The sequence below is a fragment of the Leptonotus elevatus genome, chromosome 2 (genome assembly GCF_054856555.1).
Source record: "Leptonotus elevatus isolate MCC_2025b chromosome 2, RoL_Lele_1.0, whole genome shotgun sequence".
Classification (NCBI taxonomy): domain Eukaryota; kingdom Metazoa; phylum Chordata; class Actinopteri; order Syngnathiformes; family Syngnathidae; genus Leptonotus; species Leptonotus elevatus.
Window position 1 is genome coordinate 4,848,913 of NC_141240.1, and position 18,806 is coordinate 4,867,718.

The 18,806-nt window shown below is 39.4% G+C and overlaps 2 protein-coding genes across 3 annotated transcripts in view; both read left to right on the forward strand.

Annotated features, from left to right (window-relative positions):
• The first annotated feature begins 635 nt into the window (after positions 1-635).
• arhgef7b (Rho guanine nucleotide exchange factor (GEF) 7b) lies at positions 636-14,543 on the forward strand. 2 transcript variants are annotated; one of them, XM_086069406.1, is made up of 22 exons: positions 636-916; positions 1,446-1,529; positions 3,504-3,588; positions 3,654-3,769; positions 3,888-4,092; positions 5,069-5,160; positions 6,533-6,627; positions 6,787-6,882; positions 7,989-8,111; positions 8,252-8,390; positions 8,491-8,550; positions 8,642-8,788; positions 8,874-8,960; positions 10,095-10,173; positions 10,582-10,712; positions 10,791-10,997; positions 11,105-11,198; positions 12,365-12,454; positions 12,854-13,012; positions 13,212-13,308; positions 13,437-13,491; positions 13,560-14,543. In XM_086069406.1, the coding sequence occupies exons 1-22, from the start codon at positions 752-754 to the stop codon at positions 13,680-13,682; spliced, it is 2,529 nt and encodes an 842-aa protein (XP_085925532.1). In that variant the 5' UTR covers positions 636-751; the 3' UTR covers positions 13,683-14,543. The 2 variants fall into 2 exon arrangements, with proteins under 2 accessions (XP_085925532.1, XP_085925533.1); XM_086069407.1 differs by lacking the exon at positions 12,854-13,012.
• A 656-nt stretch (positions 14,544-15,199) lies between these two features.
• The window catches only part of mcf2la (mcf.2 cell line derived transforming sequence-like a), a 50,483-nt gene continuing 46,876 nt past the window's right edge, over positions 15,200-18,806 (forward strand). Inside the window, exons 1-2 of the mRNA XM_086068166.1 lie at positions 15,200-15,338; positions 17,861-17,987. Of these exons, the coding sequence (XP_085924292.1) occupies positions 17,921-17,987 (67 nt within the window). The 5' untranslated portion in view covers positions 15,200-15,338; positions 17,861-17,920. The remainder of the gene's footprint in view (positions 15,339-17,860; positions 17,988-18,806) is intronic.

The following is an 18,806-nucleotide window of genomic DNA, read 5'->3' on the forward strand; positions in this document are numbered from 1 at the left end:
GGGAGTCAGAGTCATTTGAGTCAACGTGGGATGCACCTGCATCAGATGTGCTATGTGGGTCACAGGTTGTGGCCCAGGAGGGACTGTGGATTGTGCATTGATGAATGAGTTTTGTACATGAAATCCACTGCTATGAAAAATAAATGGTCAGATTTTTCTTTCTTTCTATCTTTTCTTTTTTTTAATAAATGTTTTCCTCAAAACTATTTTGAAGTACATTTATACTGAAAGTGGTTGTAATAGAACAATGTAAACATCGCACTAAGGTGGCCACTTCTCATCATTTACCACCAGTTAGCGTCACAACTCCATTTAGCACAGCTGTAAATGGAACGTTACCAGAGTTACGCTTTGAATAAATAATAATAATCCAGTAATGGCGTGTCTCGCAGCAACAGTAAATGTAAACCACTTCACAACATAACCCATCCGTTAGGCCGACGTGAATAATTATCCATATACATGCGTACGCGAGGTAGAGAGAGAGAGAGAGAGAGAGAGAGAGAGAGAGAGAGGGAGAGAGAGAGAGAGAGAGAGAGGGGGGGGAGGGGGAGAGAGAGAGAGAGAGAGAGAGAGAGAGAGAGAGAGAGAGAGAGAGAGAGAGAGAGAGAGAGAGAGAGAGAGAGAGAGAGAGAATCCATGTTTTGACATTGGAATATTAGCTGGGGTGATCAACAATGAGGTGTACGTTAGGCCGACTATCCTCCACTTCTTTTCTTTTCTAAAATATACGTTTCATCGTCATTCTACGATGAACGCGGCAGAGCAAACGGTAACGTGGCTCATCACGCTCGGGGTGCTGGAGTCTCCCAAGAAGAGCATCTCTGATCCAGAAGCTTTCCTCCGGACGTCTCTCCAGGACGGGGTGGTGCTGTGCAAACTGCTGGAGCGACTGAGACCGGGGACGACGGAAAAAGTATGTGTTTTGCAACAAGGACATTTCATTCAATATTATACAAAATCTAAACATAAAAAAATACCTCAAACATAAGAGCCTTTGTTTACTGGGGGTAAAAAAACAACAACCCTATGCTCTGTAAATGAATTACCAGGTCTCATTTGTGTTAAACAAAGTCGGACATGTCTTTTTCGAAATAAAGGCGCAGTATTGCAACATTCGCTTCTGTGGGAGATACTCATCTACAGAAATAACTCAACCGTAGCTAATCAACGCATTATAATTACCAGTGTTGCGTTTATGAAATAAATGTCAAAAACGGCAGAGTGAAACTAAATAGAATTAGGACTTTTAAAAGATTTACTTTGAAACTTCAACGGGAATTTAGCACGGCACTGATGTTAGCGATCATACAGCTATACGACAAGTGCAACAAACCACGCTTGAAATAAACGTTATTTCCGCGTAGAACACGCTCCTTGTTTTTACCTGTTAAAAAATAAATTGGGTTATACTCTACTATAATTGATCGACTTCTTATGTGTAGTTTTTTCAGGAACCGAGGAGTGACAGCGAGTATCAACTCAACATTAGCGAATTCATCAAAGGCATCGGGGTTTTCGGCGTGGAGGTGGGTTACTGTATTCATGTTTTATCATTATGAAGAAATTGCATTTTTATGTAGGCCTACAATGCTATTCACAGTTTACACCATTTTCGAATATATCTGCTTCCGAACCTGTTGATATGCAGGTGTACCTGCATGCTCTTTTGGTACGGACAGTTACAGGTGCGCACTATTTGGCAGGAAACGTCACATTAACGCGGAAATGGGACATTGAATGTACTTATACAGTAGAATGTGAATTACAAACAGCGTAGATAATTGTTTTCAGTGTTTTTCTTAAGCGAAAAGTTGATGCAGAGGTACAATCACCAGTATTAACCACTAATTAAGTACCCAGTCATGGCAACAGGAATATATATATATATACAAACCCAATTCCCAAAAAGTTGGGACACTATACAAATTGTGAATAAAAACTGAATGCAATTATGTGGAAGTGCCAAATTTCAATATTTTGTTCAGAATAGAACATAGATGACAGGTCAAAAAATAAAAAAATATATATGTTGATTGTAAATTTCATGGTGCCAACAAATCTAAAAAAAAGTTGGGACAGGTAACAATAAGAGGCTGGAAAAGTCAATTTCCCTTTCTTTTTTTTTCTTTTTTTTTTAATAAACTCTGACCTTACAGTCGGTGTAGATCTTAGAATGTATTTGGTAGATGTTTGTCTGATGCATATTTTTTTGCAAATACTACCATACAAAATGTTTTAATTGGAGTGTCAATTTGAATGCAGCAGCAAATGTAATCATTTTGTGCTGTTTTTACAATTCAACCATACACACGGGTTATTGTCATTTGTGGAATCTAGATTCATAATGGAAAAGAGCAGATTACATAACACAGGGTCCATTGCTGATGTCTGTAATGTTAGAACTGCATGGTGGTGGTTGTGTTGCGGTGTCGGGGGCCGAGAGGGGTGGGGGTGGGGTTCAATTCAAAGAACAAAAGATGAAGGAGAGGAGAGTAGTAGGCTGATGTAATGCAACATGTCATGCAGCTAGTGGATTTTCCAATCAGGTTGATTAAAAGTCGACCATGATGCTGGACGCCAAGGCCTCCATTAGTGGCAGCCTGGCTGACATCAGCATGCTAATTCAGACAATTCGGCCTGTCTCTCTAATCGTGGAGGGTTTCTAAATATGTAGGAGCTGATTGATTTATTAGATGACAATTGTGATCATTTATTTTGGCCTGAGTGTTGCTTTTATGTGAATAGCAAGCATTCTGGCCAATCGCTGGTACCTTAACTCTCTTTTCAAACAACCCGTCAAATACAATATTGAGTCAATATTATGTTACAGTAGCAGCCTTACTGAGCTAATGGACATGGTGATGAATTAAAATAAGTAACTTGTTTTATGGCTACTCATCAATTGTTGTGTTGGAAGCAGCTGAATATGTTGTAATGCAGAGCCATTGAATGCAGCACTGCAGCAATGAATTACAGTACAAAGTGAATTATTGTAAATTAACCTAATGGTAGTTGGAGAGGTGAAATACTTTTTTACGTTTACGTACTACTACTCAGCCAGACTACATTAATTAATGAGCACTGCAGTGGACTGCATAGCACTGGGGCTTTGGTTTATATGAACAAATTCAAAGGGATAACAAATGCATAATATTAATCATCAGCCATATGTAATACTGTACACCTTGAATACTCCAGTCACACCTTGGGAATGTTAGCGTGTTGTTTAACAAGATTAGGCACCTCAGACGTATTTTGACTATGACTGTGCATGTGTGCGCGCATGTTTAGTGTGTAATGGGGAGATTACCGGGGGGAGCTCAGACTCGGAGTAATCCCGCCTCAGACTGTAGATGGAATGGCATTCTAAACCCCAACCTAAACACAGTGCTTTTGTCATCATAGTTTGATGTAATGGTGAAGAAGAGGATGCTATCGTGTGATTGTGCATCTAAATATTATCATGATGTTGCATGTAATCCATCTTCTAAATTCTGCAGCCTTTTGAGGTCCATGACCTCCTTCAGGGGCTGAACTTCACCAAGGTCCTAAACTGCTTGGCTGCTCTGAACAAAGCCACTGAAGGTTTGCGTTGTGTTCAATTGTATTTTTACAAATATTTTAATCTTAATTAGCTCATTGTTGTGCAGATTCAGGTGTTTCTGTTTGTACGCCACACTCCGCCACATTGAGGATTAAATCGTTTGACTCTCTGAACAGTCAAAGTCGTTCCTCCAAACTGCAGCCGCCTCAGTTTCACAGCCTTGTAAGTTATCATGAAAAAAGCAGCAAATAGCGCTTCCCTAATAGCAATCAACAAATAGATTATTTCACACTCTGTTCTCCTATTGTACTTTGACGCATGTGTATTTCTTCTGTCACAGGACATGTCTGAGGGCAGTGGGTGCGGCCATTTTCTTTTCAAGGCACGCTTCCCATTCCAGCAGACAAATGAGGACGAACTGTCCTTCTCCAAGGGCGACATCATTAATGTGAGCAGGCAGGAGGAGGGGGGCTGGTGGGAAGGTTCGCTCAATGGCAAGACCGGCTGGTTCCCCAGTAACTATGTGCGGGAACTGAAAGGAAGCGGTGGGTGCAGCAATGTCAAATTAATACACCTCTACCATCTCATCTGCATTGCTGAGAATATGCAAAGATGTCCAAAGCAGTGAACGCTCAAACACATATGAGTCGTACAGTTGGAAGTTGTTTTTTTTTTTTTGTTGAGAAAGGCAGGAAGGCAAGGAAGGAAACTGGCCTGACAAACAATGCCAGGAAGTTCCACAGATGCTGGATGGAGAGGAACATCCTGAAAGTTGAGTGTAGAGAACATCAACTGTGATTGCAGAGGGCTGGCTGAAGATTGGTCTGGCTAACATCAGTTGCTTGCTGTGAGGCTGCAGTCTATCTGTTATTTTTCGAAGGCGCGGGATGAGAACCCGAGTGCAGACACGGGAGGCAAACAGAGTCACTTGCGAGTCTTTTAATTAGTGGACTGATGTGAGCGGGGGAACCAAGGGGGATCTGAGTCCGGGTAGGGAGCAGGCGTTCCACAGGCGAGTTAGCTTCAGCAGGCTGGCAAAGGTACGGCCTCGGCAGGTGCAGGAAATCTAGGCAAATAGTACTAATTAGAATAATGTTCTACTCAAAGGCAGGCGATAAGCTGGCTTCAACTGACTGTGAGACAGTTAGAGTTGATCTGGCGCTGAAGTGAGATCCAGGGCTGGCTTTTGTAGGCTGCTGATTGTAATTACCTGCACCTGGCTCCTGCTCCAGCTGTGTCTCCTCCACCTCGCCCAGCAGTGTGATTCTCTCACGCACACATACACAGAAACAGGGAACAAATGGGCAGGGCTCATGGGAAGGAAGCGGGGTCCCTGACACTATCATCACACATGCCTGCAATTGTTACTGACAGACATCAAACACAGTTTAAAACGAGCATCCCAAAGAAACAAAACAAAACAGGATCATATTGTTTCCGATAAAAAGTCAATTTAACACTGGAACTCTGCTAAGTGTGCTACTAGTCTGAATATTGTTCTCCCTTTTCATTACTGTGCAGACAAGCCATTAGATAAACCCAAGTCTGGGACACTGAGAAGTCCACCGAAAGGTTTCGACACCTCTATCATCAGCAAGACCTACTACAATGTGGTTAGTATCACATCTTCATAGAGTCTATTGTCAGAAGTGGGCTAAACGGGTCTGATCCCCTGTCGATCACAGGACCCACACATACAGTACTGGCTTTAAAAAGTCTACACACCTCTGTTCAAATTCTAGAGTTTGGGAAATGAGACCACAATAAACCAGTACAAAACATTTTCAACCATTAATTGGACCTCGTAGCATGTACAGCTCATAAAAAAATATTTTAAAATAAATAACTTAGTGGATTACGGCTGTGTTCATAATTGACCACTCACATTCAAACTCATGTTAAATGGGAGTCAGGATATACCTGACACAATTTTTTAAGTGCCTTTATTAACCCCAAATACATTTCCGCTGTTCTAATAGGCTTTCCTGGCATTACTGTGGTCACATTTTACAGCACAATCCATGGTCCACAGAGATCTTCCACAGCATAAGAGGGATCTCCTTGTTCAAAGATATCGGTCAAAAAAAGAGTACAGAAGAATTTCCAAGTTATTAAATATACCACGAAACACAGTGAAGACCGTCATTATCAAGTGGAGAAAATATGGCACATCAGTGACATTACAAAGCAGTGGACATCCCTCCAAAATGCATTTTAAATAAAGACAAGAAGAAAACTGCTCAGGGAGGTTGCCAAGAGGCTCACAGCACCATTGGAAGAGCTGCAGAAATTCCTGGCAAGTACTGGCTGCTTAGTACACATGACAATCTCCCATCCTCTAAATACAGAAGACAGGAAAAGCCTACTGGAACAGCTGAACGTTTTGGGTGTTAATCATAAGCATTTTAAATGGTGGCATTGACATGAGTATGAATGTGATTGGTTAATTGTAAACAGCCACATCCCAAGTTATATGAGGGTGTGCATATGATATATGTGTGCAAACACAGTATCTCAACTTAATTGTTTATTTTTTCTAAAAAATAAAATTAATCACTTGAGTTTTGCAGGTCACATTATTGGTGGAAAAATCTTTGTCCTATTTTTGATATCGCAAAAACCTGGCATTAGTTAGAGAGGGAGTGTGTAGACTTTGTGTGTGTGTGTGTAATAATGTAGGTTATTCCTTCCGTTCCATTGGTTTCTGGGACAGCCTTGCCTCAGGGTTAGTGCGCCTCTTGTTGTGTACACGTGTTTTAATAATGCAAGCTTCCACAGTCTCCCCAGGCCTCCCATGTTCAGTTGGGGGTACCTGAATCTAGCTTACTAACAAATAGACTGACCTGCCTTGGGTAAAATGTGAAGAAGAAAGAGAATCAACATGTTTTGCCTGTCCTCTAATGGATCCCCTCAAAAGGAAGAAGTGCTGAGATGCTTTTAGCTTTTGGTCTTGTCTCTCTACATTTGTTAAATTTGTGTTTTAAGGTCCTCCAGAACATATTGGAAGCAGAGAGTGAGTATTCAAGGGAACTGCAAAGTATTTTGGGGTCCTACCTGCGCTCCCTCCAACCCACAGACAGGTCAAGTTATTTTTTGATATGTTTTCCCATGAATGTGAAGTAAAACAACATCGTGCTATAGCATGCAACATGCTAGCATACGCACACCAGGGTATACATAAAAAATGATTCGAAATAGAACTTGTCAATTATGAATGACTCCTCGCTGATTCTCTGCAGGCTGAGTGGTGATGACATCAGCCACATTCAAGGAAATCTCGAGGAGATTTCGACCTTCCAGCAAATGCTGGTTCAGTCCTTGGAGGAGCATACAAAGTCAGTAGCCGCATCTCTTTTGTCTGCTAAGGATGCACAAATGTTACCTTTTCAGTCATATACAGTGCATATACAAAGTGTACATACATTTAATTTAATTTAATTTCAATCAATCATTTATTTCATTCATTTGTAAAAGAAAAAAAGACAATATAAAACAATATTCTTCATCGTTAAATGACAAGAAACAGAAAGAAGACAAGTCTTATTGTATCTGCCTCGTTTCTCCCCAGAGTTCATTTACAAGGTAAATTAATTTTAAAAAGAACAACATCCACATACATCTGTTCAAATGCCACGTTTAAGTGATATATAAAAAAAAATAAGACCAAGATAAATCCTTTAAAAACTTTCTCCACCATTAGTTTGACCTATAACCAGTGCATCTCATACTGTATAATTTTCATATCCACTGTCGGCATGATGTATTGCAGTTTTTTTTCATAGTCCCCTCTATCACTAAAGAAATCGGCAAGAAAGCCTTCAAGTCACTTGCCCCATCTAATTTGAATAGTCTACCTGTTAATATTTGTTTGTTGTCTTAACATCATATATATAAAAAATAAAAAAAAATCTTGTTTAATTATTTAAAAACATGTTTTCAATATTGTTACACTATTTTCATTTTTATTTTATTATTATGAAATAATTAGAATTTTGTTGTGCTGATATTAAGGTTGTCTCTGTTAAGTGTTATTGTATTTGTTTCTTTTTTCTTTTTTTTTCTTCTTTATTTTACGTTTTTTTTTCTTTTCTCCTTCGTCTTTTTTGTCTGGTGTGTTGTTATAGATTGCCTTGTATTTTTTGTGTGGGACCCCCCCCCCCCCTCGCAAATGAGATGTTGCATCTCAAGGGGTTTATCCCACAATAATAACCATTTTCAACAACAACAGCAGACTAAAAACTCTCATGCTGAGTGTTTCTAGAAATACACATTTTTTTCCATATAGATTGTTGTACTTGATTGCATAGCCATCTGGTGTTAGGTTTAAGTACTGCAGTGCAGTGTCACGTCAAAATTCACTAAAAACAACAAGCAGGGTTCAAGCAAATAGACTATGGCTTCATGCGCTGTGATATGTTTATTTTCATTTTTTTTTTTAAAGACTTCCAGAATGTCAGCAGAGGATAGGAGGCTTCTTCCTGAGTCTAATGCCCCAAATGAAGACTCTTTATGTGACTTACTGCTCAAACCATCCATCTGCCGTCAGTGTGCTCACTCAGCAAAGGTCAGAAGCTCCTTTCATAATTGCCTGTCAAACAGGCATTTCTGCATGGTTTTAGGAGTAACTCATAATGCTGGAACAGAGAAAGAGGAAAAGTGGCTTAGGAAACACAAGGATACATATCTCAACTGTCTGTTTTGCAGCGAGGAGCTGGGTGATTACATGGAATCCAGAGGGGCATATAGTCCAGGGATTTTGACACTGACCACCAGTCTGAGTAAACCCTTCACTCGACTGGAGAGATACCCAACCCTGCTCAAGGAAATGGACAGGCACATGGAGGTACGTACTTCTGTCCTGATGATTACATCTGATGACTGATCTGTTTCCAAGGAAACAGAGAGCGAACAAACATAGATCTGTTTTATGTTCTTGTTCTCAGGACCAACACCCCGGCAGAGTTGACCTCCAAACCTGTATGGCATCATTTCAAAGCCTCGCAGTAAGACAGAAACACATGGCTATCAGTCCACTCAAGTATTCCTGTCCTGTGAGATGGTTCATGGAGTGCCGTCTCATGCCTTTGTGTTCAGGCCCAGTGCCAGGAAGTGAGGAAGAAGAAGGACCTGGAGTTACAAATTTTAACCGAGCCAATCAGGAACTGGGAAGGGGAGGACATCAGGACCCTCGGCCCCGTTCTTCACATGTCCCAGGCTGCGGTCCGCTCTCAGAACTGTCAGGTGAACCTCTGGAGCAGTTTTGACCACACACAGAGTTGCAACATAGCGAGTGCAGTGTGTAAGAAACACTTTGTATGTCTTTTAGGAGTCAAGTGAACGCTACCTTCTCCTTTTCCCTCACACTCTGCTCTTGCTCTCCGCAAGCATGAGGATGAGTGGATTTATCTACCAGGTTTGGTCAGATATTATTTCCTGCCTTGATATTCAATCATATCAGCCTTGTAAAGTAACTAGATGTGCAATTTCTGGACAAATTGCTTATGAATGCTAAAAGTTGCATACTAATATTTAAATGCATGTGGAATGCTTTGTTATAACAGTGATGTCAATTGGAATTGAATATAATGAAGATTAAATAATTGGGCAACTATTATTATATGAAAATGACTCAAATGTGCTCCAATTGGTTTTAGAACCCTGGCACGCCACTCACCAGTTCTTTACTGTAACCACTGCACTATTTTAGCCTTAAATAAATCTGTGACATGGTATATAATTGTATTGGATAATGCCGTATGATACTCAGCTTGCACTGAGTTTAAAAGTTACAATATACAACAGAATAATATATATATATATATATATAAAAACTTAATAAGAAATCACATTAAGTATAATGGATGTTAAATAATTACACAATGATTATTGTTCAAAATTGAATTTGGACTAAAGTCTGGTCCAACCGTGACTTGAACCATGTTCTACACATGAAAAGGCATGTTCTTATCCACTGAGCTAACTCACTTGTTGAAAGTCATGGCACACTGTAGTATAAAAAAGTTCTTGAAGCTTAACGGAGATACATAGTTTAATCACTTAATTGTAATCATAATGCATTTCCCCATAGGCATTTGGTAAACATGTGTATCACTTAGCTGGATGGCCATGGATAGAGTTGCAATGTACAGTCAGAGGTGGGTTTCAAACCCCCGACTTCCTGGTTACTGGACAATGCACTTTTACCACGCCAGCGAGCAGTATCAAACAATGATGATCATAATGATTGAATGAATGATGATCAGTTGTATATGTAAGTGAGTGCTAAGTTGAACTTAGAAACAGTTGAATGACTTTCCCATTAAAAAATGAATGGGGAACATTTTATATTAAATGTTAAATTGTGCAAAAACTGTATATTAGTGGAATGAGAAAAATGTTATCCTGTTTGGCGGAAAAATTTGGAGCAAATCAAATGTTGTAAAGTGAAAGTAAAATAAAGAATCCATAACATAAGTGAGAATGCTTTCAGGATCTTAAAATGTTGCTGTGATGTTGAACAAACAACATTGTGAGTTTATCTTTGCAGGGGAAGATGCCACTGTCAGGCATGTTGATCTCCAGGATGGAAGATGGGGAAACCATGAGGAATGCTTTTGAAATATCTGGTCTGCCCTTGTTTTGATATAGTGTTTGAATCGTGGTCTTTAAACACGCCTGCATTAGGTCACTGGCAAGAGACATTTAAAACAGCTTCCGTGTGTCTTAAAGGGATACTCATTTAGCCATTTTCAGCACTAAGAAGTTAATATTTTGTTGAAAATTTATTTGATAACTTCATTATTTTCCATGTACAATTAACACCTTTAAAAACACATTGTGCCATTTGCTGTCGACTGAAAATATCACGTGTGACAAAATACAAACTTTTATTGCTGAAAATGGCCAAATGAGTCAATTATCCCTTTATTATTTTTCTGTGCCAATGGCTAGCTTTTTAATTTGTTATTGTTTTTCAAAGGCAGTATGGAAACTAGAAAATCATTTACAGGTTGTATATTCATGTGTGCTAACAGGTACCCAATGTGACCGTATGCAAGTGGCATGCAACAATCAGCAGGATCTGCTGGAGTGGCTGGACCTTCTCACCAAACACACACACACCCCTGCTGCACACACACACAAAACTCAGTCGGTGTGTCACACAGTAAGTCTGCCTTTCTAGTAATCTATTACCAACCCAGTGAAGTTCATAATTGACTGCTCTCCTGTCACTTCCTCCTAGTTGCCCTCAATGCCCATCACCCCTTCCCGGCACTCAGAGTCTCGTGGCGAAAGCAGCGCCTTCCACACCCTCCCTCATCTTTCCTCATATGGCGGCAGCCCCATGTGGGGGGCCCTGGAGTCACAGAGTACCCCAAAACCATGGAGCATGAGCTGTCTTCGGCCTGCGCCCCCTCTCCGACCATCTGCTGCCCTTAACAACAAGGAGGTACTTATTAACTGGCAAATTAAAAACAAGCACTTTTGTAGAGCTTTTAAACAGTTTTTTCTTTCATGCAAAACTTCTCATCGGCTATGCATATTAATTGTTTGCAGGATATGAGTAAGAGTCCAAAGAATATGAAGAAGCTGCTTCCCAAGAGGAAACCGGAGCGGAAACCCTCCGAAGAAGACTTCACTGTCAGAAAGAGTAAGAGAGTCAATCTAAACAAGGGATGGGCAACTGGCGACCCGTGTCCCAGAGCAGGGCTATTATAGTTTTGAATTTTCATTTTAGTTCGTTTTTATTTATATTTATTTATTTATTTAGTTAGCTTTAATTAGTTTTCAGAGTGGTTCTGTTAGTTTTATTCATTTTAGTTATTTACAAAAATGCTTAGTTTTAGTTTCAGTATTAGATTTTGTATTAAAGAAAATGTGTATTACTTGTGCACAATATTTAAAAAACACCATGGTGAAATGAAAAAAGTAACACATTTCTTACCTCGCTCTGCATATCTGCTGGGTTAAATGAAAAAGCAGGCGAGCCGAGCCATTAGAGGCAAAAGTCAAGCATGCAAAATTGGCGCCTAGGAGTGATGTCATCTGAAGGTGCTTTTCTATGGGCTGCTGCTAGATGACGTCACTTCTGTGTGACACACTTTCAAACTTCTTTATCCCGGTTAATACCGAAATAAATATACTTAAAATCACATTTAAAATCATCCCCAAAGGCTCATGTATTACGGTAAATTAATAACGGTACCAAAGACTAAAACGAAGGACAATTTCGCTATCATTATAGTTTTAGTTAGTTTTGTAAACATAGAACGTAGTTTCAGTTAGTTTTCGTCTTTTAAAAAGCATTTTCGTTGTAATTTTTTTTCGTTAGAGAATTTTTGCACAAAATGAATTATTGTACTTAATGTTGGTTTTGCCATTAAGCAGTTTTGCACCATCCTTGACTGGTAATTTTTGTGCAAGACAGCACTTAACACTGGATTTAAAAAAAATAAATAATAATTTTACAGTGTGGTTATACTTCAAACCCTTTATTTGGGATCGTGGATCTTTTTTTACATGTATTGAGAAATGTATTACGAAGAATGAAATATACTAAGAGCATGTATTTTGCACACGTGCGTATATTGTGCATATTTAAAGTGATGTTTTTGTCATTTATCTAGTTGGGAAGTGTGTGGTGGTCCTATGTGGCCCCCCAGTAGCACTGATGAAAAATTGTGCCCCCACCCCCCCCCCCCCACCCCCCTTTAGCATTTAAGTTGCCCATTCCTGATCCAAGCTGAGATGCGCTTGTAAAAAAAAAAGAAGAAAAAAAGGCTTGTGGGGTTGAAGAATCACTTGATTGTTTTTCAGGCACAGCAGCTCTGGAGGAGGACGCTCAGATCTTAAAAGTGATTGAGGCATACTGCACCAGTGCCAAGACGCGACAGACCCTTAACTCCAGTGAGTCCCCATACACTTTCCACATATTAAGTGCTGTGAATATGCATGCTGACCTAAAAGTTGTTGTTTTTTCTCAGCTTTCAACTCTAACAAGGCTTTTTTCTCTCTTCTCTCTCTTTTTTCATCCATTGATTCCTCCACTCTCCACTTCTTGTGTATATTATTCTATATGTGTTGTACTGCTTTATGCTTGCTAACCACTGTCCTCTTTGTAATTAATATAATTTTTGCTATTTTTCCTCAAATTCAAATGGATTATCCCCCCGAGCCATTTTCTCCGTGTGTGTTTTTTTTTTGGGCCCATGTCTCTATTTAATTTTGTTCTGCATCCCAACTTCTGCGGTTTGTGTTTTCCCGCACCATTGCCCTCTGTATTCCCCCTGCTGATTGCTGGTGCAGCCTGGCAAGGTACTGACCTCATGCACAACCATGTGCTCGCTGACTCCAGCTTCATCGTTGCTGGCGTCCCGGGCAATCTGCCATGTTCCGACCAATCAGAAGACTCGGATTATGACAGTATCTGGACCGCTACTAGTTACAGGACTGCCTCATTTTCTCGTAAGATTTCGGTGTAGCGAGTCAGAATATACGATACTGTGGCAACCTGGCTAGCTTGCAAATAGCGTTAGACCTCTATAGTCCGTATCTGCTGTGTTTGTATGTGTGTGTAAGTCGCTTTGTTGTTTTGTTTGCATGTTGTCACTTGATCGTTGAAGAAGAAAGACTACAGCTGACACTTTTGCTATGTTTTGATCAGGTTCCAGCAGGAGGGATGTTCACATGTTGTTCCCAGAGGAAGAGAAGATCATAGTGGAGGAAACCAGGAGCAATGGACAAACCGTAATGGAGGAGAGGTGAGACTTAGTATAGTGTGTGGCTTGTTATGCGTATGTGGCCTCACTATATGTAAGAATTGGTCAGTGTGTACAGTATCATGCTGCAGCTCGTGTCAATATGATGCCATGTTGCCTTTCTGCTGCAGGAGCCTGGTAGACACTGTATACAGTTTAAGAGATGAGGTCCAAGAACTCAAACAGGTGAGTGTGCGCTGTGCTAGGGGAGTGGACAGTATTTGTGGGAGAGACATGTTTTTGTGGTCTTGCAGGACAACAAGAGGATGAAGAGGACACTAGAGGAGGAGCAGCGAGCTAGGAAAGAGCTTGAGAGGATCATCAGGAGAGTTTTGAAGAACATGAACGACCCAACCTGGGATGAGACGAACCTCTGAAACTGACATCACTTTGAATCTTGGACACTCTCATTGGGAAAAGGCCATAAAGACTAATGAGGCAGAACCAGCCCAAATAAACTTTAATATTTGCAGCCACTGAGTTATTAGTAAGATGACATTTTATCCTGTTAGAATGACCTTCATCAGCCAAGTGAGTGAAAAAATTTTTTTCAGACAGTTAAAGGAAATCACAGTGAGTCAGGTAATTGATATGTCTAAACCAAAGCAATACAATCTGTGACAGGGGTGCTCAAGTTCGGTCCCCGAGAGCCCCTATCCAGCCTATTTTCCATGTTTCTCTCCACTAACACACCTGATTTATGATCAGGATCGTTATCAGGCTTCTGCAAAGCAAATCTAAAATAAAAAATAAAAGGCTTCTGGAAAACTTGCTGATTAGCTGATCATTAGATTCAGCTGTGCTGCAGGAGGTAAACATGGAAAACAGGCTGGATAGGGGCACTCGAGGACCGAACCTTACCAACCCTGCTCTGTGAATTTTATAATGTCAATTGTGCAATTCATGAAAGTTTTTTATTATTATTAATATTGTTTTTTTTTTTTAATATTCTGTGGTGTTTTTATTTTTGTTATTTTCTATACTTGACCAAGATCACGCTGGGGATTGTTAGCAGACAAGAAACACGATCCTTTTTTTCACCAAGCTTATAACACTTTACAATGTCAACCACAAAACAAAACAAAATTTGTCTTATTAAAAACATCAACTTTATAAGCTACATAATGCAATATAAGTGTAAATTGTGTATTTGATAGCAGCTAATTCTACTTTTGTGTTTTAATGATAATGTCTTCCAAGAATCACACACCCCTATTTATTTCACACGTGTCGTAAAAATAAACATTTTTTTCCACTGATGAAGTGTTTTTTCTGCAGACATTCAGATCAGAATCAGATCAGAGACACTTGTCTCTGCTGTAAGACTTCTGTTTGTTGTGGATGAGTTTTTCAGGACTAATAGGACTTGTTAGTGGCCGAGGTGGATGCTGAAGACACATTTATCATTAACATAAATTATAACCATACTTATTACACACAAACTTTGGAAGTGGTAGCGCACATGTAGTTCTATTTTCTACCTCAAAATGTCACAATGCGACAAAAAACAACAACTTACAAATGGTCAATGGTATCATCGTTAATACATAAAGAAGAGAGTGATGTGGCTAGGCTCTTGGTTAAAATAATGTACTGTACAGTTTACCTCCAAATTATAATATTTTCTGTGATAATTTGAGCCTCACACACACAAAAAACGAACGCTTCACTAAGTCCTACGGTACTACAGTGATACTGGAATGTGCAAGTCACTAGTGAATCATCTTTGCTCAGGTCTTGACAAATTACTGCCACAAGATAGCGCAGTGCGGACACTTATGAGAGCGGCGTAATGTACTGCGTACACAACTAACTGTAGAACCACGGTAAGCCCAAGGCATTACTGCCATCTAGGGAAAGTGACCGTTCACAACACATCAATACAGTTTTGAACGTTTAATGAATTGTCTCTCTTTCAGCTGTTCAGACACGCTTCTCAGAGAATACAACATTCCAAACCAACACGTTTTCGACATATCAGTCTTGAAACTTCTTTCTTTTTCAGCATATCATCATATAGTTGTGCGCTGAAGGTAATTCCCTTCCCAAACGTTTATATTGAAACTTAATTTGACCTTTGTCCATGGTAGTTTATTTAGAAGACGTTTGGTGTGGGCTGGTGCTAGACCAGTCCAATTGATTTCAACGTTATTTGTTCAATGTACTGTAGTTCTATAACTGGTGTTATGTGGGTAGCATTGAATTGAGATTGTCGAGGCAAATGTTGATGTAATACCTTGCATTTAAAGTGCACTCAGTAGCTACCAAAGTTGAATCGAGGCAATTACCTCTTGGTTGTTGAAAGACGCGTCACCTTTCATCGTAAAGGTTTTAATTTGACTTTTAAATTTTAGGTGTGGTCTCCTCCAATAGTTTTTGATCATGAGATCGATCGGTATGTGTTTGCCCGCCATGTTGGAGGTTCAGCTTGCATGGTCATAAATCGGGTGGAAATACTAGTAGAATGACTATTCATTATTTTTTTCTGGTAGAACTACTAACAATTCCAAACATCTGGACATTTTTAGAAATCTGATATTTCCGCAGTGCAACGCAATGATAGACATCTCAATGTCATGTCTGTGATCTGCTTTTTCCCCCGCTACAAAATTATGCCGCTTAATGAATATAGGCAGGTGATTCCATAATTTTTGCCAGGAGTTGTAGATGTCCCACTGGCCTACACCATGAAACGTTGTTAATTTGGAGATACATGTACAAACACTCAATTATGTCTTCCTATTCGTTGCTGTCTTACCAGCAGGACAATATTGCAGGGTCGTCTTTACAATGTCAATAAACTTGTATTCCACATTTGGAAAACACCTTAAGTGTTGAGTTTTAATTTCCCTTGGGCTACTAATGTAAACTTTGCCAGTTGGCCACTTGTTCACCACATTGGGGCGCATGTGGTCTACGCCTTGGTCTTTATTTAGTCTGTCTGGCCCATCACAAGATTTCAACCCTTATGACTGGAGCCATGCTGCTCTATTGTTAAAAGTAATGAAAGGAACTACTGTGAGAAAACTTGTAATTGCGCCAGGGGAAGCATTTTATTTGATTGTTCTTGGAGAAGACATTTTTTGTGATTTATGAAAAACTGATGGTGTGTTTAAAATAGAGCTGTCAAACAATTACATTTTTAATCAGATTAATCATATTTTAGAATTTTGATGAATCACGATTAATCACGTAATTAAAAAAAAAATTTTATCAACATTTTTTGCCTGCCAAATTTAAAGAGCACCTGTTTTGTGTAATTTTTTTTGACATTTAATGTTATGAGGACGTCTTCAAAACATTTTGATCCACTGCACACACTCATCCTCCTCTTTTTCTAATCAGTTGATTACTTGCATAATTTTAAATTGAAAAAAAAAAGTTAGTTTTTGTGCGAACAAAAAATTCATATTCTGAATGTCATACACAAACATTTATTAAATGCTTTACTTTAACGCATGTTATTTTTATTGCTCAAACACAACCCGTGCTACCTTTAATGTAACCATCCACTGTCAGCTAAAGGATAATCTGTGGTCAAAATTAATAGTGTGATTAATCTGCGTTAATACATGATTAATGCAAATTTTTTTGGGATTAATTAATTAGTTAACGCTTTAACTTTGACAGCCCTGGTTTAAAATTAAGATTCGATATTGTGTGTCAGGAATTATTTTGATTCCTAAATTGAATGAGAACATTTGCAAAGTTTTTAGAGAAAATCATGCTGTATGTACAAGTATTTAAAGCCTTTATGCGATACTTTGAAACACTTTTGGCAGCAATTACAGCCTCAAGTCTATTTTAATATGATACCACAAGCTTGGCACACTTAATTTTGAGCAGTTTCACCCAATCCTTTTTGCAGCACGTCAAGCCCTTTGTTGAATGGGGAGCATCAGTGTACATCCATTTTCAGATCTTTAAAGATATGTTCAGTCAGATTGAAGTCTGTGCTCTGGCTGAGCAATCACAGAGTTGTCCTAAAGTCACTCCTTGGATATCTTGGGTTGGCTGTGTGCTTCAGGTCATTGTCCTGCTGAAAGATGAACCGTTACGCCAATCTGAGGTCAAGAGTTGTCTGGAGCAGGCTTTCATCCAGGATGTCTCTGCACTTTGCTGCATTCATCTTTCTCTTAATCCTGACTAGTCAAGGCTTTAGGAGCTTTGCTGAAACTATTGCGGAAAATCCAGCTAACCAATCGGTTAGCAAAAAAAGTTAAAAAGAAGAAAGTGCAAATATAAAAAAAAGAGAACCTGATGCAAAACAAGGGTAAACTTAGAAATGACCTTTAGAGTTGGCAGGCCACTAACAACCAAGAGAACTCAAGTTATAATAAAGCTGTAACATAAAATGTGGGGAAAGTGAAGCGCTGGAAATACTTCCTGCCATTTTTATGACTAAACATGCAGCTTGTCACTTTGACCTATTAACAGTTTGTAATGTGTGCACCTAAGAAACAAACCCAACAGGAGCGATAATGATGCCATCCTTTAAATGATGCAGAAGGTTTCTTACTTGCTTACTGCAGTTGCTGTGGTTTGCCTCTTTCAGGCTGTGAGACGCGTGTGAGGAAGACAATCCATTAGGTTATGACCTTTTTACATTACCAGAATGGGAGTAAAGCTGGCAGTGGAAGACGAGCTGGAGCAAACACCGGAGGTGCTGTCAACAATCAGTGGTAGGAAACCATTCTTTCAGTTGCATTGCAGGACTGCTCATGTGATTACTTCAACTATAGGTCCCTTTATTTTTTAGCTAGATTAACTAACCTTCTCTACACCATCTCTTATCTACACCACAAAACCTACAACAACAAATTAATCAATATTATACTTGTATACATTTTGAAATGAATACTTCTGCGACAGTATCAATACAATGGACATTATTGATTGATTATAAGGCTGCTCTTGTATTGGAAATGTGGTAATTTGTTCATGCACTACAGAAATGCGTTGATTGCCTTTAAGGATGCTTGCTTGTTTTCCACACTGTGAGCTCTCCTTCCACTAGTAGAAGCAATCAGCCGACTACCACTAACATTGGAGAGGGCACATTGCAGGCTGGCAAGATTAAATCCACTGGTTGTTATGTCAACACTTCCATGAAATTTGATGGCTGAACCATCCATCTTTCCATCATCATCAATCTGTCATTATTTCAAGCAGAACCAAACTGTAATCATCAATCCGTCATTTATCCGCGCTTCCGTCATCATTATCATGAACTGATGAGTGGTGAAATAATAAAAAAATTAAATAAACAAACTGTGTTACGTGATGTGACCAGCTGAAATTAAGTATTTACATTTCGCAGTTCTAGAGCAGTTCATCATCTTCTCTTAGTTTCTTGACAGATTGCAGCCATTCATAGTCTACGTGGCTTGCTCCCGCTGTAGTCTATATTCTTCCAGACTATAGGAGGCAATGAAGAGTGCCCACGACGCCATATAAATAACAATTCACCGCAATAGAAGTAGAAAACAATTTTGTTTTTC

Bases quoted from the DNA above. Each gene is read 5' to 3' on its own strand.
- arhgef7b (XM_086069406.1), top strand. From the start codon at position 752: ATGAACGCGGCAGAGCAAACGGTAACGTGGCTCATCACGCTCGGGGTG. The intron at 917-1,445 runs GTATGTGTTTTG...TCTTATGTGTAG, and splicing joins GACCGGGGACGACGGAAAAA to TTTTTTCAGGAACCGAGGAG. The intron at 13,013-13,211 runs GTAAGATTTCGG...TGTTTTGATCAG, and splicing joins CAGGACTGCCTCATTTTCTC to GTTCCAGCAGGAGGGATGTT.